Genomic DNA, 24,945 nt, shown 5'->3' on the forward strand with positions numbered 1-24,945 from the left:
CACTTCGGGAGGTGATCACGGGCATATGCTATATACTTTATACTGTTACATTACTTATGATACTGTTCGGAGATGGGGGCTGAAGGGGCGGGTGGCTCCATCCCGGTAGAGGTGGGCCTGGGTTCCCGACGGCCCCCGACTGTTACTTTGTGGCGGAGCGACAGAGCAGGTTGAGACCACCTATGAGAGAGGTGGGCCTGGCCCTGGTCGGCGTTCGCAGATACTTCAAATTAACACGCTTAACGAGATTTTGGTATTTGATCTGAGTCTGGCCACTGGCCCATACGCACTAACCAACTACGCGGGAACAGTTATGGGCACTCGGCATCGTGGTATCAGCCGAAGCCTTCGTGACGTCAGCAACTGAGCAGCGCGCGCCGGATTGGACTGGAACGCCTGCTAGGCTAGGTCTACTTCCGGCCGCCCATGCAACATGCAAGTGTGCAATGGGCGATGGGCCCAGACCCCTACGATATAGGATTTAGACCGGCGTGCTGACCTCTCTATTGTGCCTAGGTGGGGCTGCGACGTGTTGATCTTCCGAGGCCGGGCATGACCCAGGAAAGTGTGTCCGGCTAAATGGGATCGAGCGTGTTGGGTTATGTGGTGCACCCCTGCAGGGAAGTTTATCTATTCGAATAGCCGTGATCTTCGGTAACAGGACGACTTGGAGTTGTACCTTGACCTTATGACAACTAGAACCGGATACTTAATAAAACACACCCTTCCAAGTGTCAGATACAACCCGGTGGTCGCTCTCTAACAGGGCGACGAGGAGAGGATCGCCGGGTAGGAGTATGCTATATGATGCTACCTGGTGAACTTACCATCTACTCTCTTCTACATGCTACAAGATGGAGGCTGCCAGAAGCGTAGTCTTCGACAGGACTAGCTATCCCCCTCTTATTCTGGCATTCCGCAGTACAGTCCACCGATATTGGCCCTTTACACAGATACCCATGCATATGTAGTGTAGATCCTTGCTTGTGAGTACTTTGGATGAGTACTCACGGTTGCTTTTCTCCCTCTTTCCATTCTACCTGGTTGTCGCAACCAGATGCTGGAGCCCAGGAGCCAGACGCCACTGTCGACGACGACTCCTACTACACCTGAGGTGCCTACTACTATGTGTAGGCCGCTGACGACGACCAGGAGTAGTTTAGGAGGATCCCAGGCAGGAGGCCTGCGCCTCTTTCGATCTGTATCCTAGTTTGTGCTAGCCATCTTATGGCAACTTGTTTAACTTATGTCTGTACTCAGATATTGTTGCTTCCGCTGACTCGTCTATGATCGAGCACTTGTATTCGAGCCCATGAGGCCCCTGGCTTGTATTATGATGCTTGTATGACTTATTTATGTTTTAGAGTTGTGTTGTGATATCTTCCCGAGAGTCCCTGATCTTGATCGTACACGTTTGCGTGCATGATTAGTGTACGATTGAATCGGGGGCGTCACATCATGTGTGTCTCTCTCAAAAGGTGTGTACAGCAAGGATGATTGTGCCAAACTAACAAATAAAGACTCAAATAATACAAGACGCTCCAAGCAAAACACATATCATATGGTGAATAAAATATAGCTCCAAGTAAAGTTGCCGATGGAAGTAGACGAAAGAGGGGATGCCTTCCGGGGCATCCCCAAGCTTTGTCTTTTAGGTGTCCTTAGATTATCTTGGGGTGCCATGGGCATCCCCAAGCTTAGGCTCTTGCCACTCCTTGTTCCATAATCCATCAAATCTTTCCCCCAAAACTTGAAAACTTCACAACACAAAACTTAACAGAAAATCTCGTGAGCTCTGTTAGCGAAAGAAAACAAAACACCACTTCAAGGTACTGTAATGAACTCATTCTTTATTTATATTGGTGTTAAACCTACTGTATTCCAACTTCTCTATGGTTTATAAACTATTTTACTAGCCATAGATTCATCAAAATAAGCAAACAACACACGAAAAACGGAATCTGTCAAAAACAGAACACTATGTAGTAATATGTAACTAACGCAAACTTCTGGAACTCCAAAAATTCAGCCAAAATAGGACGACCTAGAAAATTTGTTTATTGATCAGCAGCAATTGGAATTAATATTTTATCACGTTGTGGTGATTTTTAACAATTATTTTCATGTACAGAAAGTTTCTGGAATTTTCAGCAAGATCAAATAACTATCATCCAAGAAGATCCTATAGGTTAAACTTGGCACAAACACTAATTAAAACATAAAAACACATCTAACCATAGTCTAGATCAAATATTTATTCCTAAACAGAAGCAAAAAACAAAAAAAAACAAAAATAAAATTGAGTTGCCTCCCCACAAACGCTATCGTTTAACGCCCCTAGCTAGGCATTGATAATTTTGATGATGCTCACATCAAAGGCAAGAATTAAAGCACAAAGAGAGCATCGTAAAACACGTGACAAACACATCTAAATCTAACATACTTCCTATGCATAGGCATATTATAAGCAAAAAAAATTTGCAAGGCAAGCAAAAACTAGCATATGCAAGGAAGAAGAAAGGAACAATAGCAATCTCAACATAACGAGAGGTAATTTTGTAACGTGAAAATTTCTACAATCATATTTTTCTCTCTCATAATAATTACATGTGGGATCATAAGCAAATTCAACAAACTAACTATCACATAAAATATTTTCAACATGATCCACATGCATGCAAAGTTGACACTCTTCCAAAATAGTGAGATTAACATTAACTAAAGTCATGACCTCTCCAAACCCACTTTTATAAAAAAAATCATAAGATTGAATATTCTCCAAATATGTGGGATCTAAAGTTGACACTCTTCCAAACCCACTTTCAATAATATTGCAAACACCATTATCAATCTCATATTCATCATGGGGCTTAAATAAATTTTCAAGATCAAAAGAAGAATCACCCCAATCATGATCATTGCAACAAATAGTAGTCATAGCAAAACTAGCATCCCCAAGCTTAGAGTTTTGCATATTATTAGCACAATTGACATTCATAGAATTTATAATAACATCATTGCAATCATGCTTTTCATCGAAGGGACTATCAAGTATGGGTGCAATAGCAACGATCTCATGTTTAACATAAGGAACTATAGCAAATTCATCTTCATAAATATTGGCATCATGGCCACAAGAATAGCAAGCATCATGTTTATCAAGGGATATTTCAATCAAATCATCATAATCATAATTATCTATAGATTCATGCATATCATTATTTTCTTCCTCCATAGACTCCTGCAAAATATCAGCCTCTTCTTGGACAGCGGAGGAGTCCTCAAAATATGATTTAACATAGGCATTGGAAGTATAATTATCATAACAATATTTAAGTATGGAAAAAATTTCAAATTTGTAAAGAGTAGCATCATACGTTTCAATCAAAGAAGCAATTTCATAAGCACCCTTAAAAGCAACAAATTCTTCAATTTGTTGAACATCATAGTAATTATAAACACCCTTAGCATACGAAGATACGATTCTATTATCACTAAACTCACATTGGTAGGGAAGGTGTTTTTTAGGGTTCTTAGAGCAACAAGTAAAATAATAAATTTCACAAAGATTCCAAGCATAGCAAAGCAAACTATTTATGTGATACCATAAGAGCTTCCCCTTTTCAGACAAACGATGATGCACAAAATGAGCATGCTCATCTAAAGATTTCCCATCAACTAGGCTAGTTGGGCTTTCAGCACGAGCACATAAGGATCGAAGATGATCCAAGTAGAACACTTTAAGTGGATCCATATCAATAGACTTTTAGCAAGCAAAGATGCAAGCAAATAGAAGGCACATGGTAACACAAGCAAACAAGAAGCAAGCGGAAAAGAGGCGAACGGAAAAGAGAGGGTGAATAAAACGGCAAGGGTGAAGTGGGGGAGAGGAAAACGAGAGGCAAATGGCAAATAATGTAATGCGGGAGATAAGGGTTTGTGATGGGTACTTGGTATGTTGACTTTTGCGTAGACTCCCCGGCAACGGCGCCAGAAATGGCTCGTTGTCAGGAGTTCAAATCTTGACTTGACTTTGCGTAAGCCTCCCCGGCAACGGTGCTAGAAATCCTTCTCGCTACCTCTTGAGCAATGCGTTGGTTTTCCCTTGAAGAGGAAAGGGTGATGCAGTAAAGCAGCGTAAGTATTTCCCTCAGTTTTTGAGAACCAAGGTATCAATCCAGTAGGAGGCCACGCACGAGTACCTCGCACCTACACAAACAAATAAAATCCTCGCAACCAACGCAATAAAGGGGTTGTCAATCCCTTCACGGTCACTTACGAAAGTGAGATCTGATAGATATGATAAGATAATATTTTTGGTATTTTTATGATAAAGATGCAAAGTAAAGAAAGCAAAATAAAAACGGTGCTAGAAATAACTTGTTGACGGAAGATTAAATATGATGGAAAATAGACCCGGGGGCCATAGGTTTCACTAGTGGCTTCTCTCGAGAGCATAAGTATTACGGTGGGTAAACAAATTACTGTTGAGCAATTGACAGAATTGAGCATAGTTATGAGAATATCTAGGTATGATCATGTATATAGGCATCACGTCCGCGACAAGTAGACCGACTCCTGGCTGCATCTACTACTATTACTCCACACATCGACCGCTATCCAGCATGCATCTAGAGTATTAAGTTCTAAAGAACAGAGTAACGCTTTAAGTAAGATGACATGATGTAGAGGGATAAACTCATGCAATATGATATAAACCCCATAATGTTATCCTCGATGGCAACAATACCATACATGCCTTGCTGCCCCTATTGTCACTGGGAAAGGACACCACAAGATTGAACCCAAAGCTAAGCACTTCTCCCATTGCAAGAAAGATCAATCTAGTAGGCCAAACCAAACTGATAATTCGAAGAGACTTGCAAAGATAACCAATCATACATAAAAGAATTCAGAGAAGATTCAAATATTGTTCATAGATAAACTTGATCATAAACCCACAATTCATCGGTCTCAACAAACACACCGCAAAAGAAGATTACATCGAATAGATCTCCACGAGAGAGGGGGAGAACATTGTATTGAGATCCAAAAAGAGAGAAGAAGCCATCTAGCTAATAACTATGGACCCGAAGGTCTGAGGTAAACTACTCACACATCATCGGAGAGGCTATGGTGTTGATGTAGAAGCCCTCCGTGATCAATGCCCCCTTCGGCGGAGCACCGGAAAAGGCCCCAAGATGGGATCTCACGGGTACAGAAGGTTGCGGCGGTGGAATTAGGTTTTTGGCTCCGTATCTGGTAGTTTGGGGGTACGTAGGTATATATAGGAGGAAGAAGTACGTCGGTGGAGCAACATGGGCCCCACGAGGGTGGAGGGCGCGCCCAGAGGGGGTAGGCGCGCCCCCTACCTCGTGCCTTCCTGGTAGCTTTCTTGACGTAGGGTCCAAGTCCCCTGGATCACGTTCGTTCCGAAAATCACATCCCCGAAGGTTTCATTCCGTTTGGACTCCGTTTGATATTCTTTTTCTGCGAAACTCTGAAATAGGCAAAAAACATCAATTCTGGGCTGGGCCTCCGGTTAATAGGTTAGTCCCAAAAATAATATAAAAGTGTATAATAAAGCCCATTAATGTCCAAAACAGAATATAATATAGCATGGAACAATAAAAAATGATAGATACGTTGGAGACGTATCACATACCGATGACAAAGGGAACAACGTATGTTGTTATGCGGTTTGACCGATAAAGATCTTCGTAGAATATGTAGGAGCCAATATGAGCATCCAGGTTCCGCTATTGGTTATCGACCGGAGACGTGTCTCGGTCATGTCTACATAGTTCTCGAACCCGTAGGGTCTGCACGCTTAAAGTTAGATGACGATCGGTATTATGAGTTTTGTGTTTTGATGTACCGAAGGTAGTTCGGAGTCCCGGATATGATAACGGACATGACGAGGAGTCTCGAAATGGTCGAGACGTAAAGATCGATATATTGGACGACTATGTTCGGACACCGGAATGGTTTTGGGGAGTTTCGGACATATACCGGAGTACCGGGGGTTATCGGAACCCCCCGGGGAGTTTAATGCGCCAAGATGGGCCTTAGTGGAGAAGAGGAGGGGCGGCTAGGGCTGGCCGCGCCCCCCTCCCCCTCTAGTCCAATTGGACAAGGAGGGGGGCGCCCCCTTTCCTTCCTCCTCTCTCCTTCCTTCCTTTCCCCCTCCTACTCCAACTAGGAAAAGAGGGAGTCCTACTCCCTGGCGCACCCTCCTCCTGGCCGGCCGCCTCCTCCCCCTGGTCCTTTATATACGGGGGCAGGGGGCACCTCTAGACACAAGTTGATCTGTTGATCTATTCCAGCCGTGTGCGGTGCCCCCCTCCACCATATTCCACCTCGGTCATATCGTAGCGGTGTTTAGGCGAAGCCCTGCGTCGGTAGCAACATCATCACCATCATCACGCCATCATGCTGACGGAACTCTCCCGTGAAGCTCTGCTGGATCGGAGTTCGCGGGACGTCATCGAGTTGAACGTGTGCTGAACTCGGAGGTGCCGTACGTTCGGTACTTGGATCGGTCGGATCGTGAAGACGTACGACTACATCAACCGCGTTGTGCTAACGCTTCCGCTTTCGGTCTACGAGGGTACGTGGACGATACTCTTCCCTCTTGTTGCTATGCATCACCATGATCCTGTGTGTGCGTAGGAATTTTTTTGAAATTAATACGTTCCCCAATAACCCCCTCCGCCCCATAATGTAGATGTTTTTTACACTACATTAGTGTCAAAAATATGGGGTGGAGGGTGTATTATTTTAATTTTATTTTTCGAACTAAGCCTAGTTGGAATGGTTAGGTTTTTGTGGTGGAACCATCCCACCGAAGTTCAAGTCCTGTACTTGACATGGGTGCTCGCATATCCAGTATTTATTTTAGCCTCTCAAACGCTATTATTTCAGTGATATGATGTGCCGGTCTATAGTTGAACGGATAACTGACTTAGAGAGGTGAGAGGAGCCACAAGGGCTCCACCAACACCACGAAGATGATAACCACCTGTGATGGACTTTGAGGCGGCCTCCAAACCTTCACAAACTCACAGGGTAAATCACAGACTTGATTCCTCACCGAGAACTCATACCACCTGGGAATCTGCAACATCCAAGAGCAACAACAACAAAGAGGAAAGTTCAGAATTTGCTCAAATCACTAATTACTTTGGTCAAAAGAGATCGGATGAGTGGATCTATGCTTGGTTGAAATCTCTGTCAACACTCTCGGGAATTCATCAAGAAATGTTCAATTTGGTGTGGGGGAATGAAGAAAGCTTCTTCTCAAATTTGGTCAAGTGTATTCGAAAGTGGTCAGCCAAGTTTTTTTATAGTGGAGAGCAAACTAGTCGCTTTCCTACAGAGAACTTGCAGCCAGACAATCCGGTTTTTGTTCTATGAAAAGAATGAGCAGCAGAACCAGAGGCCCGCCAGTAGTGCAGATGTTAGGGGTCGGACATTTTGGCCAGACTTGGGCCGGGAAGGTCCCAAACAGTCCGACGACTGTCCCGCTTCCTTCAGGGGGGGGGGGCTGGAATACCCAAAGCTTGTCATGGGGCTGGCCTCTACCAATGCATACCCTAGGATTGGTCGCGCTCAAGGGGGTCGACGACCATTTCATACTTGTAGTTGTTAGACGAGCTAGGGGAGGTTAGTTGCATCTTTTTCTATTTTGATTTTCCGATCATTCATGTTCTATATTTCAAAAGTTCATATAATAGTCGATGATGTAATCCTGAGTGAGTTTTCTGATAATTTCTGAAAATTAACTAACCTTTGGATTCTCATAAAGTTCATCCTAATTTTAAAGATGTTTTTTAATAATTTAGACAGTAAAGTTGTGTAAATGTTAATTCTAAATTTATACAAGTTCATCATAATATTTTTGAAAGTTCATTTGTGCTATTTGAAAGCTATATTGTCCTCGGTGCCAAGCTTTCACCAAAACTATTGGATTTTTCCTTTCCCCTATTGTTATTTCCTTTGCATCTAAGGTGAAAGGGAATAGGGCATTGTGGTTATTGCACGTCTCGTGTCTCGATGGCCTTTTAATACCTTTGGAAGTAAACTCTATAGAATCTCGTGGTGGGTACCCGCCATTAGCCGCGCTCCTAGAACAAAACACACGAAAAACAACAAGGAACACCACACTCATGTGTAGAGCAAACTAGCCCATCAAATGGAACCCTTACTACACCAAGTTTAGATGGTTTGGGTGTGTATTTGTCTCGCTGTTTGTGATTTTCCCAGCTTGGATGACAATTATTTGTAGATCTAGGGGCTCTTTTATTCAAATGATTTTATAGAATTTAATTGGCATTAGAGGCGTTAAGATCAAGACTTGAAGGTGGTGTTGTACATGTGCTCGAGAATGTTAGACTCGTGTTAAGATTTTGAATAAATCTAATTTTGCTTAGGCAATGGTAGTGTCTACAAAGTGGACAAAACACAAGGAAACTAAGAGTCTATAAGGAAAAAAAATACTCGTGATGAAGGGAACAAGGACTAATAACATTATGTAGCAATCATAGTTGCAGGTTCATCCGATGAGAAGCTAGGTGTGGTGATATCTTTCAATCAATGCTAATAAGTATGAGAATGAGGACTTGGCGGCCAGCTCATGCAAGTGAGCAACAAGGGAATACCCAAGTCCAAACATGCACATGCCTTCATGTGAAGACGACATATTCGCTAAGGTGATGTTTGATGGAACAACGATGCTACACTTACGGACGGCCAGTGCACGGAAAACATGTATGCGCGGAGGGGGAGTGAGCTGATTGGTGCTCAATTTTTCACTTTGCGTCAACTGCGGCTCACATCGCTCTCATTCTGCCACATCAGTGCGTAGCCAGCTTCATTTTCGCTGATAGAATGAGTGTCTAGTATGTGTATGAGACTACAATTGGACTTGGAATATGCGTAAGGTGGGGTGATGGAGTCGAACGCGGGTGAAACCAAAACTAATAGATGAAAGACACAACGGCTAACCAAAAATAGACTATACAAACTAGTAGGCTAAACATGAGAATAAGGAAGAAGACACTTTCGACGCCCATGGCTGAGGCATGAGGACTTCACAAGCTTTGTATTTGTCGTTGTACCATGTTGATTTAGTGCACAAGGCATCTGTAATCATATATGTAGTTGTAGATGTCGATCGATGAACTTCATTAACAAATATATTTCCTCATGTATATAAAACTTCATTTAAGGCTTCTTTCAATCGCATGATTCCTAAAACACATGAATTGAACATATAAAGCCTGCTAGGCTATCCGCCCACCGGAGGCCTTTGCGTCGCGCGATCGTTTTCGATCGAACGATTTCACAGAGACAAGATTTTTTACGGTGCTGTCAAAGTCCTGGCCGTTGGTCCTTATTGACTCCTTTATTTTGTTTTTTCGTGCCTGACAGGTGGGCCTCAAATGTCCCCAGGCCCAGTGTCTCATGTGTGTCCTGTGTGCGTCCTGGGTAAGAGAAGGAGAGAAGTGAGGGTGCACGGTGAAAACCTAGCCACCAATCCCTCGCATCCCTGAACAACCAATCCGTCCGCTCCCCTCTTCCCCTGCCCTCCTCTGCGACGCCGCCTCCTCCCCTTCCCTCCTCTGCGTCGCCTCCTCCTCCCCTTCTCCCCTGCTCTCCACTGCACCGCCTCCTCCTCCCCTTCACTTTTCTCTCCCGGGGCGGCAACAACCTACAGGCAAAAGGCGACGGCGATGTCGCTCAATTTGATCTGCAGGAGAGAGAGAAGGAAGGAGAGGAGGGAGAAAGGAAGAGGAAAGAGAAAAGGGAGGTGCGGCGACGGATGGGTGAGGGTCACCGGAAGGAGCGCCGCCGGCTCGTCGCCTTTCACACCGAGGTGGAGCAAATATGTCTCTGTACAGCCCTCATGCTCGCAGGTTCCTCCTTCATTCCTGCCTCCCCTCTTTTGATTAGTAAAGCTGTAACTGCTTGTCCCTCACGTTTCCTCCCTTTGGCTCATGGATGAAGCTGTCGGCTGCAGGGGCCTTGCGAGAAGTGGAAGGTAGAGGTCGTACGCCAGCCGGAGCAACAGGAGCAAGGATCTGGCGTCATCTGCCTCCCGGTTGCACAACACCACTGCATCTCCTTCCTGTTGTTGTTGGCGGCATCCGCCTCTCAGTTGCATGCTGCCACTGCATCTCCTTCCTGTTTTATTTTTAGATTTTACATGTTCAGCTATAGGTTGGCTTGATCTCTTGTGTCAGGGAGGTGCGAGGTTAGGCATTTAGGCAATGGCAGCCACAGTTTCAGTGAAGGATGTCCATGCCATGTGCAATGAGGGATAGGCCATCAGCACAACCGTATGCGTGTTTTAGTTTTCCTTATTTTCCTAATTTTAGTTCTCTACGGTCTTCTATTTTTATTTTTATTGTTCTTATTTTGTATAGGTCCTTTGGGTCCTGATGAAAGTCACTGTCGGTGGCAGGGAATTCGTTGCCGGATGCGTCCTATATGTGGTGATGATCTCCTACTTTCTTTTCTTGATTTGTGTTTTGTTCTTCCTTTCTGTCCAACTTAGTAATCGTGCTCTTGCTTTTCCTTTCGTCTCCGTTGTAGATGGGTGTGTTCCCATCCAGTCGTTGGTGGGCTTGATGTGCCCGTCGATTCGACGATCCGCGGGCCGAGCTCAGCTTCTCAGTGGCGGACTGATGTTCTATGGTAGTGGCAGTCATTGTATGTGGTGGTGCGGTTGCTGATGTACAGGAGGCGTCCATGGTGTCAGTTCTCCATCGTCCATGCTTATCTTCTGTATGCTCTAGCAGCCAGGTGACTACATATTACCTTTTCAATTCAGCTAAGGGTGGTTCCCATCATAAGCATTAGCAGACATTCAGTGTGCATCTCATTGTTCTCTGAGGAACTTGAATTCAACTGAGTTCGTGTGCTTCTTAGTTTTTGGTAATAGAGGTATAGGAACAAGAGAAGAGAGACACACCCTTACCGTGATTCATGACACCTAAATACTGCCCGATATACTATTGTTACTATGGCCAACACTTAGATTTTGTTACATATATGGTTCGGGAACACATAGTGATTCTAATTATCGAGTAAAGTCATGTATATAGACTGATTAGTGTGATATGTTTATGATTTTCTTGAGGGCATCTAAGCTGAAAAGAGGTGGGTGTGGTGATGGCTTAAGCAAAATTTATGCAATTTCACTTTAACTTCAAAACTGTTGTTGGTGAGACTACCATGTCAGAAATTGATGTACTTACAATACGTTCAGTTAGATTAGAAAATGTCATCTCATTTAAAATAATAACATCTCATTTCTTCCCCTTGATTCAGTTTGGAAGTCTACTGTACGTTCAGATTCTGAAGTAGTTACGCGAGAGTATAAGAGGTTTGTAGCCACTGTTGCTGGTAGACTGACTATTTTATATGGGCTGAGGCTGCAACCGAGGGTAGTTCTACTCTATGCTGGGCAGCAGTAACTTAGGTCCTGCACTTTTGTGAAATTGATACACAGACTAAACATACACATTGGATTTTTCTCACAGTTTGTGCTCACACCAAATCAACCTTTTCAAAGCATTATCCCGGTGTTGCTTCTTCCTCTCTGCTAGTTTTTAGATTGCTGTTTTTTCTTGGTGACCTTCCTTGATCTGTGCTAATTTGTGCGAGAGAGTTTTGGAAAACATGCATTCTTCTGCTTTACTAAAACATGGATCTCCATTAGGCATGGGCTGATCTGCCTCCTCTGTTTTATGATTTTTCTCCTCTCGACCCATAGAATGAGGATTGAGATGCATGTTACATAACTATGATTACTTCGTGTGGTGGAAAAGTTAACTAGGATTTTTCTGCTCTGCAATTTAACTCTTGTGTGTTTGGTTAAGCTAGCAAAGGTTGATGTTTTGATTTCTAATGTAATACAAATGTTCTAATCTCTGTAGGTGGCTCAAGAAATAGAAGACGCTCATGTTCATGTACGCTTAGATTTTGCATGGAGCTGAAGAAATGATCTGAACTTTATGTTCTGCTGCTGACAAATGACGAATGCCGAATATATGTATCCAGTTGGTCCCTCATCGCCGGGAGGACGGGCGAGGAGGTCGAGGCCCACTGGGGTTCACGAGGAGGCGCACGGGCGGCAATCACTACAACCATCATGTGCTACTGCAGGCTTTCCTAGCCTCGTCACATGATCAACACGGCGAGCATCGGCAAAGGGCAGTGCCAAACCAAGTACGCGAGGAGCGCCCGGGCCGTCCTTCACCCTCCAACAATGGCGACAACGACTGTGCGTCATGGGACGAACATGGAGCTCACCCTCTCTACGCCGTGCATCACATCTACTTAATTTGGAGGGTTACACCGGGTGTTTATATACTTCGGTCGATGGTTTCCGTGCCTTGAGGAACAATCCTATTATTGTACTATGCGTACTGACTATATATGTATGACGCATAAATCCTCACAAGTTGGAACCCATCACTGCTCATGCTCGACCGTGACTCCACGCGCAAGGTCCGCCTAGCCACGCGTAGGTCACGCCGCCGGCTGTCGAGCCTCCTGTTCCACCCTGCAGTGTGTTCGAACAGCCGAAGCTGAGTATGCGAAGATTCATCCCTGGCCCATCCTTGTTCAACGCATGGAAGCAATGACTGCTGCTGGCTTTGAAGCTGGTTGAGGTGCGTGTCTGATCCGTTGATCCTTTGTGATTGTAGTTCGTTCTTCATAGACCATGCATTTTCCCCTTTCTTCACTGAACCGTTTTCTCCTGGTATTCTCGCTGTCCAACAACAGTGATTCTTTGACCATGCGCTGATGTGCAGGCTATACTTTTTTTTGCAGGTTGCTGCTTGCCGTTGGTTGGAGCCTTGTAGGTAGAGGCCTTGCGGTGGTCCAAGATTCTTACATAGGTTTGTCTTCTACATCGGACCATAGGTTGATTGCCAACAATTTATGCATTGCATCAGAACTGACCCTTGTGTCCGGCGTGCAGTGTTGTGCCTGGTTTCTTCTTGAAGGATTTGCTGCGAAAGCTGGGAATGTTAAGAGGAATCTGCTTTGAGAGGTGTCGTAGTCTGAGAGGTACGCATCAGCGGTTCCTTTTTTTCTACGCGTCCGTATATCTTTGGTTCTATCTTCCTAATGATGCTTGTTTACAGGAAACGATTTCTTCTAGGCCAGTGGTGTTCCTTTGCGCTATAGCCAGTGCGCTATCTCCTAGGTAGTTGTTGTTTTCTTCCACTACCTACATGTACTCCTTAGGGCTCCTTTGATTGGAAGGATTTTCATAGGAATGGAGGAGGATTTGAATCCTTAGGATTTTTTTCTATGTTGGTTGTTTGATTCAGGGATACCTATTTTATCTTTCATTTGCCCTTCTGCTCTCCTATTACCACTATCTTTCCCGAGTGTGTGCCCTTGCTTTATGACATCTTTCACTCAGGGAGCAGTTTACTTCATTGGCTTATTCCTTGCTTCTGAGCTGGTCATTGTTTGTAGCTAGAGTCAGTGGAATAATGAAACCATTTTAGATTTGAATTTACTCTGCATTTAAAGTGATGTTGAACTCTGGGTGATGAGATCGATCGTTGAGCCTGAGGAGGTCTGAATCCATTTTTTTCAATTCTAATTTAGTCCAGCCTTTTAAACAATCATTGTTACTTCACAATAAATTTGATTATTTTTACTTTTTTGTCCTTGTTGTAGTGTTTAGGTCTTTGAAAATTCACTACTATTTGTTTCTGAAGATAAGATTTACACATCTTCGAAGTTGCACTTCCATGGTACTTTGCTTTTGGTTTTAACCATAAGTGCATCAGCATCAGCCAGGAGCTAGGCCTACCTCTCATTTATGTTTTGTCATGTAAATGCCCCTCTTTCACTCTTATTACATTTATCTTGGTGTGAGTCATGAGATTCTTTTCGGGTGATATCAGTCTATATGTTTACCAAATCAATTTTCCAATCTATTTTTCCCTGCCTAGGCTTCAACTTGCCCAATACATTATAGAAAGCAATATTAGATAGGGATAAATGTAAAGGCTTGTGCCGCTGCCTGTGGGTCTAGGTGCCTGCGTGTCTATGTTGCTATGGAGGCTCATCGCTTGCTCTATGTCTAAAACAATCGCATGTGTTACTGTTTCTTCCTCCCTGCCCCTTCTCTTACCAGCCAAGCTCATCAGTCCTTCCCGCCTCGCCCTCCTTTCACTCCCTCGCTTCGCCTCTCGCTCGCTCTGTCTGCAACTCGTCTACGAATATATGTGTCTGGATTTAGTTGATACTCCTATTGTGTTTCAGACGTGGTGTTCTTTCTTGCATAAATTAGCAGATGCTTGCTTCTGTTAATTAGAGCTCTTGCATTAGGAGTACTACGCTGTGCTTGCATGCAATTCTCTTGGTTTAGACAGCAGCAGAGCCCAGTCAACAATTAGTAGAAGTGGTTATGAGATGAGGCAAAGGAGAGCAGAGAGGGCCAGCCGTCGTATATGCAATGCATGGAAGTGGCTAATGATTCCATTCAAGTAACGAATGAATAGTAGTTGCTAATTCTATTATAGTGATTACAAGCATAGTTGACCTATCGTCTGTGTGGTGTGGTTGTTATACACACTCTTTACATTTGTGTTTTCCCCTTCTAGCTTTCATATGCGTGCTTCCAATGTACATACGTCTGAGTTCATCTCCGCCCTAAATGCCTGTGGCTTTCCCTCTTTTGGTGCGGTTTAGAAATAGAGAGTTGAGTGATAGGAAAAAACAGACAGAAGAGTGAAAATTATGTGGCTGCATTGCGGATGAATTTTACAATCTGAAGCTATTGCTTATGGATACCAGTATTACATTGGCATTGGTTTTTAGATCTGCTTGTTCTGACCTCTTTGCCTATATGCTCTATAGGGGAGCTTTTATTCTCTGTTTGAACTGTGATTTCTGAATTTGGTTTCTTACTGAAGAAATAACTAAAGCTTTGCTTTCTTCGAAAAAGAAGCTTTGCTGCTGCACACTATTTTCTTGCCTTTCCTTGAAGATGATTATATTGATTAGTTGCCGGCTTTATCTCTCTACGTTTTTTGCCTCTGTTTCCAGGTTATTTCATATAAAGCCATGAACCTAGCATGAACTCGAAATATAAACCATTGTATATGAAGATGCTATCTGAGTACGTATTTGCATGTTCGTAGATCTACTACATATGCTTTATTATGTATAAATATGCCATGTAAGTATCTACCTTTAGGTCATTATTGCTTGCACATATAATGGTTGCAATATCTGGTTTGATTTTGTTTTTATGTGTGAACAGAACCTATCATGGAGGAGGTTGACATCACAGACAAGTTCATGCTTGAGGTCATTTTCATTAAGCTGCAGCTCGCGCAACCACTATTTTTACTACTGCAAAGTTGGACAGAGTTTTGCAGTAACAATCAAGTTCCGTCCCAGCACGCGGCATCAGCAACATGATGCTGAAGCAATGGCATTATCCGGATATTCATCTAATTCCATAGAAGTTGCAACGGATGTTGCAGCGGCTCGAGTTATCAGATACATGGAGGCTGTGTGTGCCAAGGTGCTCAAGGACTATAGTTACAACAAATTGAAACAAACAAAGGAAAGAGAATTGCATCTAATTGGTTTGTTAATAGACAAAGAAAAGTAGATCAAAGAGCAGAATTGGAAGATCAGAGAGCTTAGCAAAGGCTTTGCAGACAATATGTATCAAGTTAAAACACTTTTGCTGGGATTCATCACATAGCTAAAGACGGTGTATACTCAACCAGTTCTACAAACGGCAATGGCACCACAAGGCTGCTGTAGATGTGCAGAATGAACTTGCTCATCTGCAGTATGCAGTTGATTGACTAATGACTATCCAGCTGATTCGAAACACATTGGTTTATCCCTTTTAAATAGAGTCTACTTCCATAGCCTATGTACCTTTGGAAGATGCTTACCGGCTATAACAACTTTATTTAAATGACCAGCGATACCGCCTGCATCTTACCGTGCTAACTAATTAGCCTGTGAAGTTTTGTGTATAGGTTCACCCAAAGAACATGTTTACTTTTGGCAGTACTCTCTGGTCATCATGTTTACTCTACTAAGCTACCTAAATAGCCTATGAAGCTTTGTGTGTATAGCTTCACCCTAAGAACCCGTTTGCTTTTGGCACTACTCTCTGGTCATATATAAATTTTGAATGCATGATACTATGTTGTATCCATGTGATATATCTATGCCGACTGAGTCTACTCAAGCTTTCTGCTTCTGTGAGATAAGAAATCCATTTATATTGCTCTATATCTGAATATCCACTATTTGTAATACAATCCACATTGCATCATCTTGCCATCTACATCTCCTATTTACTCAGTACTAATAACATTCCTTCTAACTCGCTCCTTGCGCCATTGGCGCAACCAGGTCATCTAGTAGAAAAACCAGATGAATGGAGTGGCATGCCAATCTTGAATACACTAGGGGATTAGTACAGCCTTTTGGTTGTGCGCGGGAAGAGCTTAGGATTCTTTGCATGAAGTTTGAGTGGACGAAAGTTTTTCTATATAAACTAAGGAAAATTTTCTATAGAATTGTAATCCGACGAGTCAAACAACCTATGCAGCAGAATGTCCCAAGGATTAGAATCCTCGGAATTTCTTCGAGAAATTACTTGAATCAAAGAGGCCCTTAAGGTGTGGATTAGATCATCACAATTTCGTTTACGATGTTTGACCAGAACAAATCAGTCAAACTTATCTTCAAAAAGAGTCAAACTTACATTTTTGCCATCGTCGTTAAGCCACGTCACCTTTCAGACAGTTAGACAGCTGAGCACGAACTAATCAGTTCAGACACGAGACATGCCCTTACCTGCATACTTACATGTGTATAGTTCGGACCGAACTTGCAAAACCACACGAATTTCAGAAGACAGAACACAAAAAAGAAGCCCGCAAAGAAACTAGACTCTCCCGTCCATCCCATCAAAAAGACCCGACCACATCCCTTTGACCTGCGGCAGCTGCGCCACGAACGCTTGCCATGGCGGGTAGCCCACGCCGCTGCCCCGGACGCGCCCGTCCATCCTCAGCGATAGGTACCTGCGCACAAGCAATTCGATCATCAACAATCCAACAACCCGAACAGCTGAAATGTTCAGACGAATCTGCATTGCTACCCACACAGGGGAATCAGGCGTCACATTCGCCATCTTCTTCTGCTCAGCCAACCATCTGCAAGAAGCAACAGCACCAATCAGCACGATGAGATTCGCCATTGTGTCAATCCTTCGTGTGCGAGCAAGGAGCAAGAGAGTAAATTCTTCGTGGTCTCGTACTTTGCCCACTCGGAGGTGTACACCGGCGTGAGCTGCCAGAGCCTCCTGCTCTTCCTGGCGACCTCCTCGTCCTCCGCCTCCGCCTCCCCCTCCCCGTCGCCCTCCTCGCCGAACTCCAGCGCCGGCGCGTTGCCGTCCGTGGGGAAGGGCAGCACCAGCACGCCCCTCTCCATGAGGTCCCTGAGGAACGGCCTGCTCCGGCGGAACGACTCGGCGACGAACTCGGCGGGGCCGGCGACGATGACGAGCCGCGCGCTGCCCCGCAGCTCGCTCAGCGGCACCACCCGGCCGCCGTCGCCGACGCGGAGCTTGAGCCTCGACAGGTTCTCCTCCCGCGTCAGCCTGGCCACCTGCGCGTCGCTGGCCTTGCGGTCGCGCGAGTAGAGGAACGCGAAGACGGCCACCGCCGCCACGTCGATGCCCAGGCCCTTGAGCGTCTCCGGGACCCCCGCCGCCCTCGCGGGGTTCCCCAGCGCCGGGAGGAGCTGCGTGAGCGCGATGAGGCTACCCAGGCCCGCGCTGGCCATGAAGGCCAGGTAGAAGAACATGCGCACCGACCGGAAGGGGGACAGCACCTCGCTCCTTATCTTGGCCATGGAGCTGCTGCTGCCGCCGCTGAGAGAATCGAACGAGGCCATCAACGACGGGCCCAGAGCCGAGAGCCGCTCGGCCCCCAATTGCAGAGGAAGAAGAAAGACGACGGGGCGGCTACCTTACCTCGTTGCCCGGGGCGCCAGAAGGGGGAGGAGGGGAGGGCTTGTTCGCGGCAGAGCATCGGGCGCCGCGGCGTGCTCTGCTGCTGCAGGATAAGGCGACCGACGGCTTCCGAGAAATCGGCGGCAGAAAGAGGAGCGGGGCGGGCAGGGAGACGGTGGCGGGACAGGAGGGGATCGGCCGCGCGGCCATCGTCATGGAGCTGCAGGTTCGCTCGCTCGCGCTGCCAGCCTGACCGGAGACTGTCGCTGCGACGGAGGGTAGGATTTCCCTTTCTTCTCCTCTGCTTTTTTAACCGCCACTCGATTTGTGGCGGCAATCGCAACAGCAAGGTGGGAAGGGAAGGAGAGGAGAGGCCCACGCTTGGCCTTGTAGGCAAGGCTGCTGCCACTTCGCTCGAGTTTGCCTGGCTTTCTGAATGCCAAGTTGCTCTGTATATTCTCTCGAAAGAACAAGTTGGTGGTTGTGTATTTTGGCAGTACCAGTGTCCATATAAATTCCAAAATGCTTACTGCCATTTGAGCTCCTGAGAGGCAGAAGAAATGTCCCAGATGGTATTGGCAAGACTGCATGCAGCACGGTTATGGTTACACTGTCAACCACTGTCACGAGTCCTAGCACACAGGCTGAACAGATTCCAACAACTTGGTGCTATTTGAGTTCCTCAGATAGAAAGCTTGTCCTAATGGAATTGGCAAGAACAAGGCTTCAACAAATGATCATGGTTACACTCTGTCAAAACATGGAAGTTAATGCAGTTACCTGTATGCAGATTTCTACTAGCACACAAGCTGAACAAATTCCACGCATTTTATTTGAGTTCCCGAGACGGACCTAATTGTCCAAATGAAATTGAAAAGGACACTCCTATAGAAATACTAGTATGGTTACAATGTCTCAAAGCTGCAAGCTTAACTCAGTAAGCTGCAGGCAACACACGCCGATGTTCGCACTCTGATCCCCGAGTTGCAGAGACTACGCCGTATTGTAAGAAAACTTGAGCTTCTTCAACTGCTCCTCCAGCAACGGGTGGCACTTCTCGAACGACAGTGTCCTCAGGGAGACTGGCAAGCCCGTACGTGGCAACGACCGAATCTTCGGACAGTTGAATATACGCATGAACTGGAGAGTGGACAAAGTGTACAAATCTTCAGGGAGTGCAACAAGGTTCCCACAGTCCTGAAACAACAGCTCTTGCACCGATGGGAAACACCAACACAGCTTCTTGTTGCGAGGACCATGAACAACCACGGAGTCAGTGGACTGGTAGAGTACAAGGGTCTTAAGAGCAGGCGCTGCGCTTCTCATCATCAGGCTAAGGAGAGAGGTGCTACTGATGGTCAGGCACTCGAGCTTTTGCAACCCCCGGCCTTCACCGACGTCGAGAAACATCGAGGGGTCAAGGTCTGTCAACCTAGGACAGTTCACAATGTGCAGGTTGATGAGTGATGAAAGGTGGTGCAATCCACCCAAGGATTGCAGGCTGCTGCAGTTATCGACATACATCCCTCGGAGTGATCGCATCTGTGAAACTATTTCTGCTGGAAGGGACAGTAAGTTAGGACAGTTGTATATAATCAAGCTTACGAGTGAAGGCAGGCTGTGCAAGCAGGATGGAAGCGATGCATCGACATGGCCGCATGATCTCATAAGCAACTCCTCCATTGACGGCGGCAGGGTCAGTTTCCTTGTGGGTGGAAGCTCTGGACAATTTTGAATTTCCAATACGCGAAGAGAAGCAAAGCCCTGAAATCTTTCCACAGGGAGCAATGCTAGTTTTGAGCAGTTCATAACAGTTATTTCGGTGATTCCCTGCAAACTCTGTGCCTGTAGACACTCATCGAGACTCCTCAGGTTTTTGCATCGTATGATGTGCAACCTCCTGAGGGAAGAAGGGAGGCTGGTGATTTCAGTTAGGAAATGGCAGTTGGAGAGACTGAGCTCACACAAACAGCAAAGAGTTCCAGCCTGCAACCAAGATGGTGTTTGGATGCCACTGTAGTGCTTCAATTTCAAGCTCTCAAGGTTGGGATGAGGCTCAAGTGATTCAACAATAATGCTTTCTTCTGAACATTTAGCATCGCTAAATTCTGGATTACCAACTTCACTTGAAGACCATTCAAGAATCAACCGTTGTAGGTGTGCTTTTGCGTTCATCTTGGCTTTCAAGGCATCATCCTTCACAACATTCTCAAGATTCCTAAGATGTAAAGTTTCAGTCAGCTGTGTCATGTCCTTCAGTTCGGCGATTCTGTGCCCTTGTCCTTCCGGAATTTCAAATACTAAAGAGTTCTCGAGTGATGTCAAATTGCTTATATTTCTCATCACCAAAGAAATCGGTTCATTCGTGTAACATTTCCTCAGATTGGCTAATCTAGTCAAGCCCTTGGGATGGCTCTTCAGAGGGACGTTCAACACATTCAGAATTTGCAGATTGCTTAGTTGGCAAATGGAGTCAGGCAACCATTGGATCTTTGTGTAAGAGATATCAATATACCGGAGAAGTTTTAGATTGCCAATATTCCTAGGGAGCTCTTTGATCGCACACTCCCGTAGCACCAGCACGCGGATATTACTCAGTTTATCAAACAAAATATCAAGTGAGCAACTCAAATCTTGCCCAGACATACCGAAAATCAAAAGCGACCGCAGCTTTGTGTATCTTCCCAATTCAAGAAACTTGCTCAGTTCAAGATATTTTGTGCACACTGACAGATGGCGAATGGTTGAAGGGATTTTCGGAAGGCATCTTGCATCAGTCAGACAAAAACATTCATCTATAGAGAGTGACTGTGCGAGATCAGACATCAGGTCATGCATGACGAAACATGAGTCACTGAATATGTGTTGCTGAAAAAAGGACCTGCTGAGCAATTCTTTCAAGCATATGCTCCCAAAGTCGCCTTGAGGTGAGATGAAGCCTTCTGCAATCCACATGTCAATCAGAGTCTCCTTCCCGAAGATATGCCCCTTCGGAAATATCGTGCAGAATGTGAAGCATTGCTTGAGGTGTGCCGGGAGGTACTGGTAACTCAGTCGAAGAGCCGGGAGAATCCCTCCGGCACCTTGCTCAAGCTCCCATAGTCCACTTGCCATGACTATGCTCCAATGCTTTGTGCTCATGTCAGAGCTCAGTGCCCCGCCGACAGTCTTGGCAGCAAGAGGGGAGCCCTTGAGCCTGTGGGCAATCTTCTTGCCAATGGCCACCAATTCAGGATGGCCGGCAGGGTCCTCATCGCCGAATGCATACTGCTTGAACAGTTCCCAATAAGCCTCCTCCGGTAACCCATTCAGACAGAACAGTTCAGCCGCTCCGGCGGCATCCGCAACCTTGCAAGAGCGACCGGTCACCAAGATGGCACTTCCAGGATGCCCAAACTTCAGTGGTGCCACGAGTGTCTGAAACTCCAGACTGTCCTCACACCAGGCATTGTCAAGGACAAGAAGGAACCTCCTGGACCTGACCAATTCCCTGAGAACCACCTGAAGTGAGTCCAAATTGCCAAGGCCGGTTTGCGCCGCCGCGCCTTTGGTCGCCGACTCTATGATCACCTTGGTCACCAGCGTCACGTCCGGCGATTCCGGCAGGCAAACCCACATCCGCAGGTCGAAGTGGTCCAGCACCCTCTGGTCGTTGTACACAACCTGCGCCAGAGTGGTCTTCCCCACGCCGCCCATGCCAAGGATCGCCAACACGGCCACGCCGTCACGGCTCTTCCGTCGTTTCGCGCCGCCGCCGCCGCCGGAATCGTGGGCACGGACTGGATTCAGAAGCAGACGGACCACATCCTCGCGCTCCCGGTCTCTGCCGAGAACCAGAGGCCTCCCGGCGAACGAGCTCGTCTCCCGGAACGCGCGCCGCGGCGTCGCCTTGCCGGCCGCGTCCAGCACGGCGACAGCCCGCTCCAGGTCGGTGGACGCGTACTCGAGCCGAGACCTGACGCCTCGGGCTCTATCCGCCGCGCCGGTGACCAACCCGCGCAGGAAACCGCGCACGGATGGGAAGAGGCTCTGGCTCGCCTGCTTGTCGTCCGTGGCGAGCTCGTCCGCGAGGTCCTCGGCGTCGCCGGCGGCGTCCTTGAGCCGGGCGAGGAGATCGGCGACGCCGGGGTTGGCGAACCGCCACTGCTCCGCTCGCTCGACGAGCGCGTGCACGCGGGACAGCACGGAGCGCAGCCTGCCCACTTCGTCGCCGAGGCCTGCGTGGGCGCCCCACGCGCCGGCGGTGGCCGACAAGCCGGTGGTCAGGAGCCAATCCATGGAGGTAGATGGACCGAGGTAAAAAGAGGTGGAAATGGGTGAAGATTTTTTTTCTAGACAAGGTAGTTAGTCACTAAACCAAAATGAGATTGGGTGTGGCTTAACCAAGTACTCTACGAGTACAAGTCAAGACATAACGAAAAAGAAAAACCAACGCCCCGCTTGGATGATCGTTTCCGCTCCGTATGTGGCTGGTTTAAAATACACGCCTTGATAAGATCGACAGGGGAGAATACAGAGTCCCCTTTCCCCTTTCCCCTCCCTCCCGAGCCGCTTGCGCGGGCGGCTCCGAAGGCGCCAACCCTAGCCCCGCGAGCGCCCCCCTCCTCGTTCTCCTCGGGCCGCCGCCGCCGGCCGGCGGCGGCGGTGGCGGTGGCGGCGCCTGGCCATCAAAGGCGGCGGGCGAAGTCTGCGAGCCCCGACGGGCCTCCCACGCGCGGGGGAGCGGCGTCATGCGGGCGGCGCGGTGGGTTCTCTCCGGCGAGGTGGCGGGCGACGAGGCGCGCGTGGTGTGGTGGTGCACGGCCGCGGGTGGAGGTGCTGGAGCGCGGCGGCTCGCCTGCGTGCGCTTGCTGGTGGCTGTCAACGGAGGCGGCGCGTCCGGTCATGGAGGCGGCGGATCTCGGCCTGGAGGGCTGCGCAAGCAGTGGTCGGGGGATGTTGCGGTGGACGGGGCGCTCGTCTTGCCCTTGCCGACGCCGGAGTGGTGCTGCAGGTGTTGCCACGGGAGGGGAGGAGACGACGCGGTTTGGATCTGGGCTGGTGTGCCCAGGCCAGCAAGCAGCAGGGAGCTCCGTGCGGTCCGTGGACGAAGCGTGGCTGTCCACCAGAGTGGCGTGACCAGCCACTGCTTGCGGCGCCGGCTGCTCCTGGCCGTGGTGGAGCTGGATGGTGGTCTGGAGTTGTTCTTCCCCGGCCGTGCGGGAGTTGGAAGATGGTGTGAGTGCCCTCGGCCGTGCAGGGCTTCGGTGTTCTGCGATGTTACGTGCATGATGGCGAGGTGCTGCGGCGGCGGCGGTGTGATCCATTACAGCCAACTGGCCTCAATTCATCGTGATGGGTGGAGGTGGGCGATGTTACGGATGAAAATCTTGCCCGTCTTCGGTCGGTGTTGGCGACGACGGCGCCTGCGGGTGTCGTTTCCCTCCTTGGAGGCGTCGCTACGGTGTGTCGGCATCTCCCCCTTCTCGTTTGGATTGTTGTCTCTGTTGGGGATCGTTGCAGAATTTTAAAATTTTCTACGCATCACCAAGATCCATCTACGGAGTTTACTAGCAACGAGAAGGAAGGAGTGCATCTACATACCCTTGTAGATCGCGAGCGGAAGCGTTCAAGTGAACGGGGTTGATGGAGTCGTACTCGTCGTGATCCAAATCACCGATGACCGAGCGCTGAACGGACGGCACCTCCGCGTTCAACACACGTACGGAGCAGCGACGTCTCCTCCTTCTTGATCCAGCAAAGGGGAAGGAGAGGTTGATGGAGATCCAGCAGCACGACGGCGTGGTGGTGGAAGTAGCGGTGATCCCGGCAGGGCTTCGCCAAGCGCAAGCGGGAGGGAGAGGTGTCACGGGAGGGAGAGGGAGGCGCCAGGGGCTGTGGTGCGGCTGCCCTCCCTCCCCCCACTATTTATAGGGGCCCTGGGGGGGGGCGCCGGCCCCCTGGAGATCCCATCTGAGAGGGGGGGGCGGCCAAGGGGGTGGCTTGCCCCCCAAGCCAAGTGGGGCGCCCCCACCCCCAGGGTTTCCAACCCTAGGCGCAGGGGAGGCCCATGGGGGGCGCACCAGCCCACCAGTGGCTGGTTCCCCTCCCCACTTCAGCCCATGGGGCCCTCCGAGATAGGTGGCTCCACCCGGTGGTCCCGGTACAATACCGATAACCCCCGAAACTTTCCCGGTGGCCGAAACTGGACTTTCTATATATAATTCTTCACCTCCGGACCATTCCGGAACTCCTCGTGACGTCCGGGATCTCATCTGGGACTTCGAACAAATTTCGGTTTCCGCATACTAATATCTCTACAACCCTAGCGTCACCGAACCTTAAGTGTGTAGACCCTACGGGTTCGGGAGACATGCAGACATGACCGAGACGCCTCTCCGGTCAATAACCAACAGCGGGATCTGGATACCCATGTTGGCTCCCACATGTTCCACGATGATCTCATCGGATGAACCACGATGTCGAGGATTCAATCAATCCCGTATACAATTCCCTTTGTCAATCGGTACGTTACTTTCCCGAGATTCGATCGTCGGTATCCCAATACATCGTTCAATCTCGCTACCGGCAAGTCACTTTACTCGTACCGTAATGCATGATCCCGTGACCAGACACTTGGTCACATTGAGCTCATTATGATGATGCATTACCGAGTGGGCCCAGAGATACCTCTCCGTCATACGGAGTGACAAATCCCAGTCTCGATCCATGCCAACCCAACAGACACTTTCGGAGATACCCGTAGTGCACCTTTATAGTCACCCAGTTACGTTGTGACGTTTGGTACACCCAAAGCACTCATACGGTATCCGGGAGTTGCACGATCTCATGGTCTAAGGAAATGATACTTGACATTGGAAAAGCTCTAGCAAACGAACTACACGATCTTTTGTGCTATGCTTAGGATTGGGTCT

The 24,945-nt window shown here is 47.6% G+C and overlaps 2 protein-coding genes and 1 long non-coding RNA gene across 7 annotated transcripts; 1 reads left to right on the forward strand and 2 right to left on the reverse strand.

Annotated features, from left to right (window-relative positions):
* The first annotated feature begins 9,509 nt into the window (after nt 1-9,509).
* On the forward strand, nt 9,510-16,229 carry LOC123053855 (uncharacterized). 3 transcript variants are annotated; one of them, XR_006425903.1, is made up of 10 exons: nt 9,513-9,917; nt 10,022-10,340; nt 10,428-10,496; nt 10,597-10,806; nt 11,943-11,975; nt 12,067-12,680; nt 12,844-12,911; nt 12,995-13,083; nt 13,161-13,222; nt 15,302-16,229. It is a non-coding gene; the product is annotated as an uncharacterized lncRNA (long non-coding RNA). The 3 variants fall into 3 exon arrangements; XR_006425905.1 differs by having other exon boundaries at nt 11,943-12,680; XR_006425904.1 differs by having other exon boundaries at nt 9,510-9,917; nt 10,009-10,496; nt 11,943-12,680.
* Nucleotides 16,230-16,698: 469 nt separating this feature from the next.
* LOC123053854 (protein LOW PSII ACCUMULATION 1, chloroplastic) lies at nt 16,699-18,384 on the reverse strand. Of its 3 annotated transcripts, none has more exons than XM_044477437.1 (4): nt 18,048-18,384; nt 17,336-17,950; nt 17,177-17,231; nt 16,699-17,099 (listed from the first exon to the last, which is right to left on the reverse strand). In XM_044477437.1, the coding sequence occupies exons 1-4, from the start codon at nt 18,245-18,247 to the stop codon at nt 16,983-16,985; spliced, it is 987 nt and encodes a 328-aa protein (XP_044333372.1). In that variant the 5' UTR covers nt 18,248-18,384; the 3' UTR covers nt 16,699-16,982. The 3 variants fall into 3 exon arrangements, with proteins under 3 accessions (XP_044333372.1, XP_044333371.1, XP_044333373.1); XM_044477436.1 differs by having other exon boundaries at nt 17,181-17,231; nt 18,048-18,372; XM_044477438.1 differs by having other exon boundaries at nt 17,181-17,231; nt 18,053-18,309.
* A 372-nt stretch (nt 18,385-18,756) lies between these two features.
* On the reverse strand, nt 18,757-22,449 carry LOC123053852 (putative disease resistance protein At3g14460). Its single transcript, XM_044477435.1, has one exon. It carries the CDS (start codon nt 22,307-22,309, stop codon nt 19,025-19,027), a length of 3,285 nt encoding a protein of 1,094 aa, XP_044333370.1. The 5' UTR covers nt 22,310-22,449; the 3' UTR covers nt 18,757-19,024.
* Nucleotides 22,450-24,945: the final 2,496 nt, after the last annotated feature.

This window comes from Triticum aestivum, chromosome 2D (genome assembly GCF_018294505.1).
Source record: "Triticum aestivum cultivar Chinese Spring chromosome 2D, IWGSC CS RefSeq v2.1, whole genome shotgun sequence".
Taxonomy (NCBI): Eukaryota; Viridiplantae; Streptophyta; class Magnoliopsida; order Poales; family Poaceae; genus Triticum; species Triticum aestivum.

Coding starts and splice junctions, on each gene's coding strand:
- LOC123053854 (XM_044477436.1), bottom strand. CDS start 18,247: ATGACGATGGCCGCGCGGCCGATCCCCTCCTGTCCCGCCACCGTCTCC. Junction 17,951..18,047: donor GCCCCGGGCAACGAGGTAAG/GTAGCCGCCCCG, acceptor CGATTCTCTCAG/CGGCGGCAGCAGCAGCTCCA. Junction 17,232..17,335: donor TACACCTCCGAGTGGGCAAA/GTACGAGACCAC, acceptor TGCTTCTTGCAG/ATGGTTGGCTGAGCAGAAGA.
- LOC123053852 (XM_044477435.1), bottom strand. CDS start 22,309: ATGGATTGGCTCCTGACCACCGGCTTGTCGGCCACCGCCGGCGCGTGG.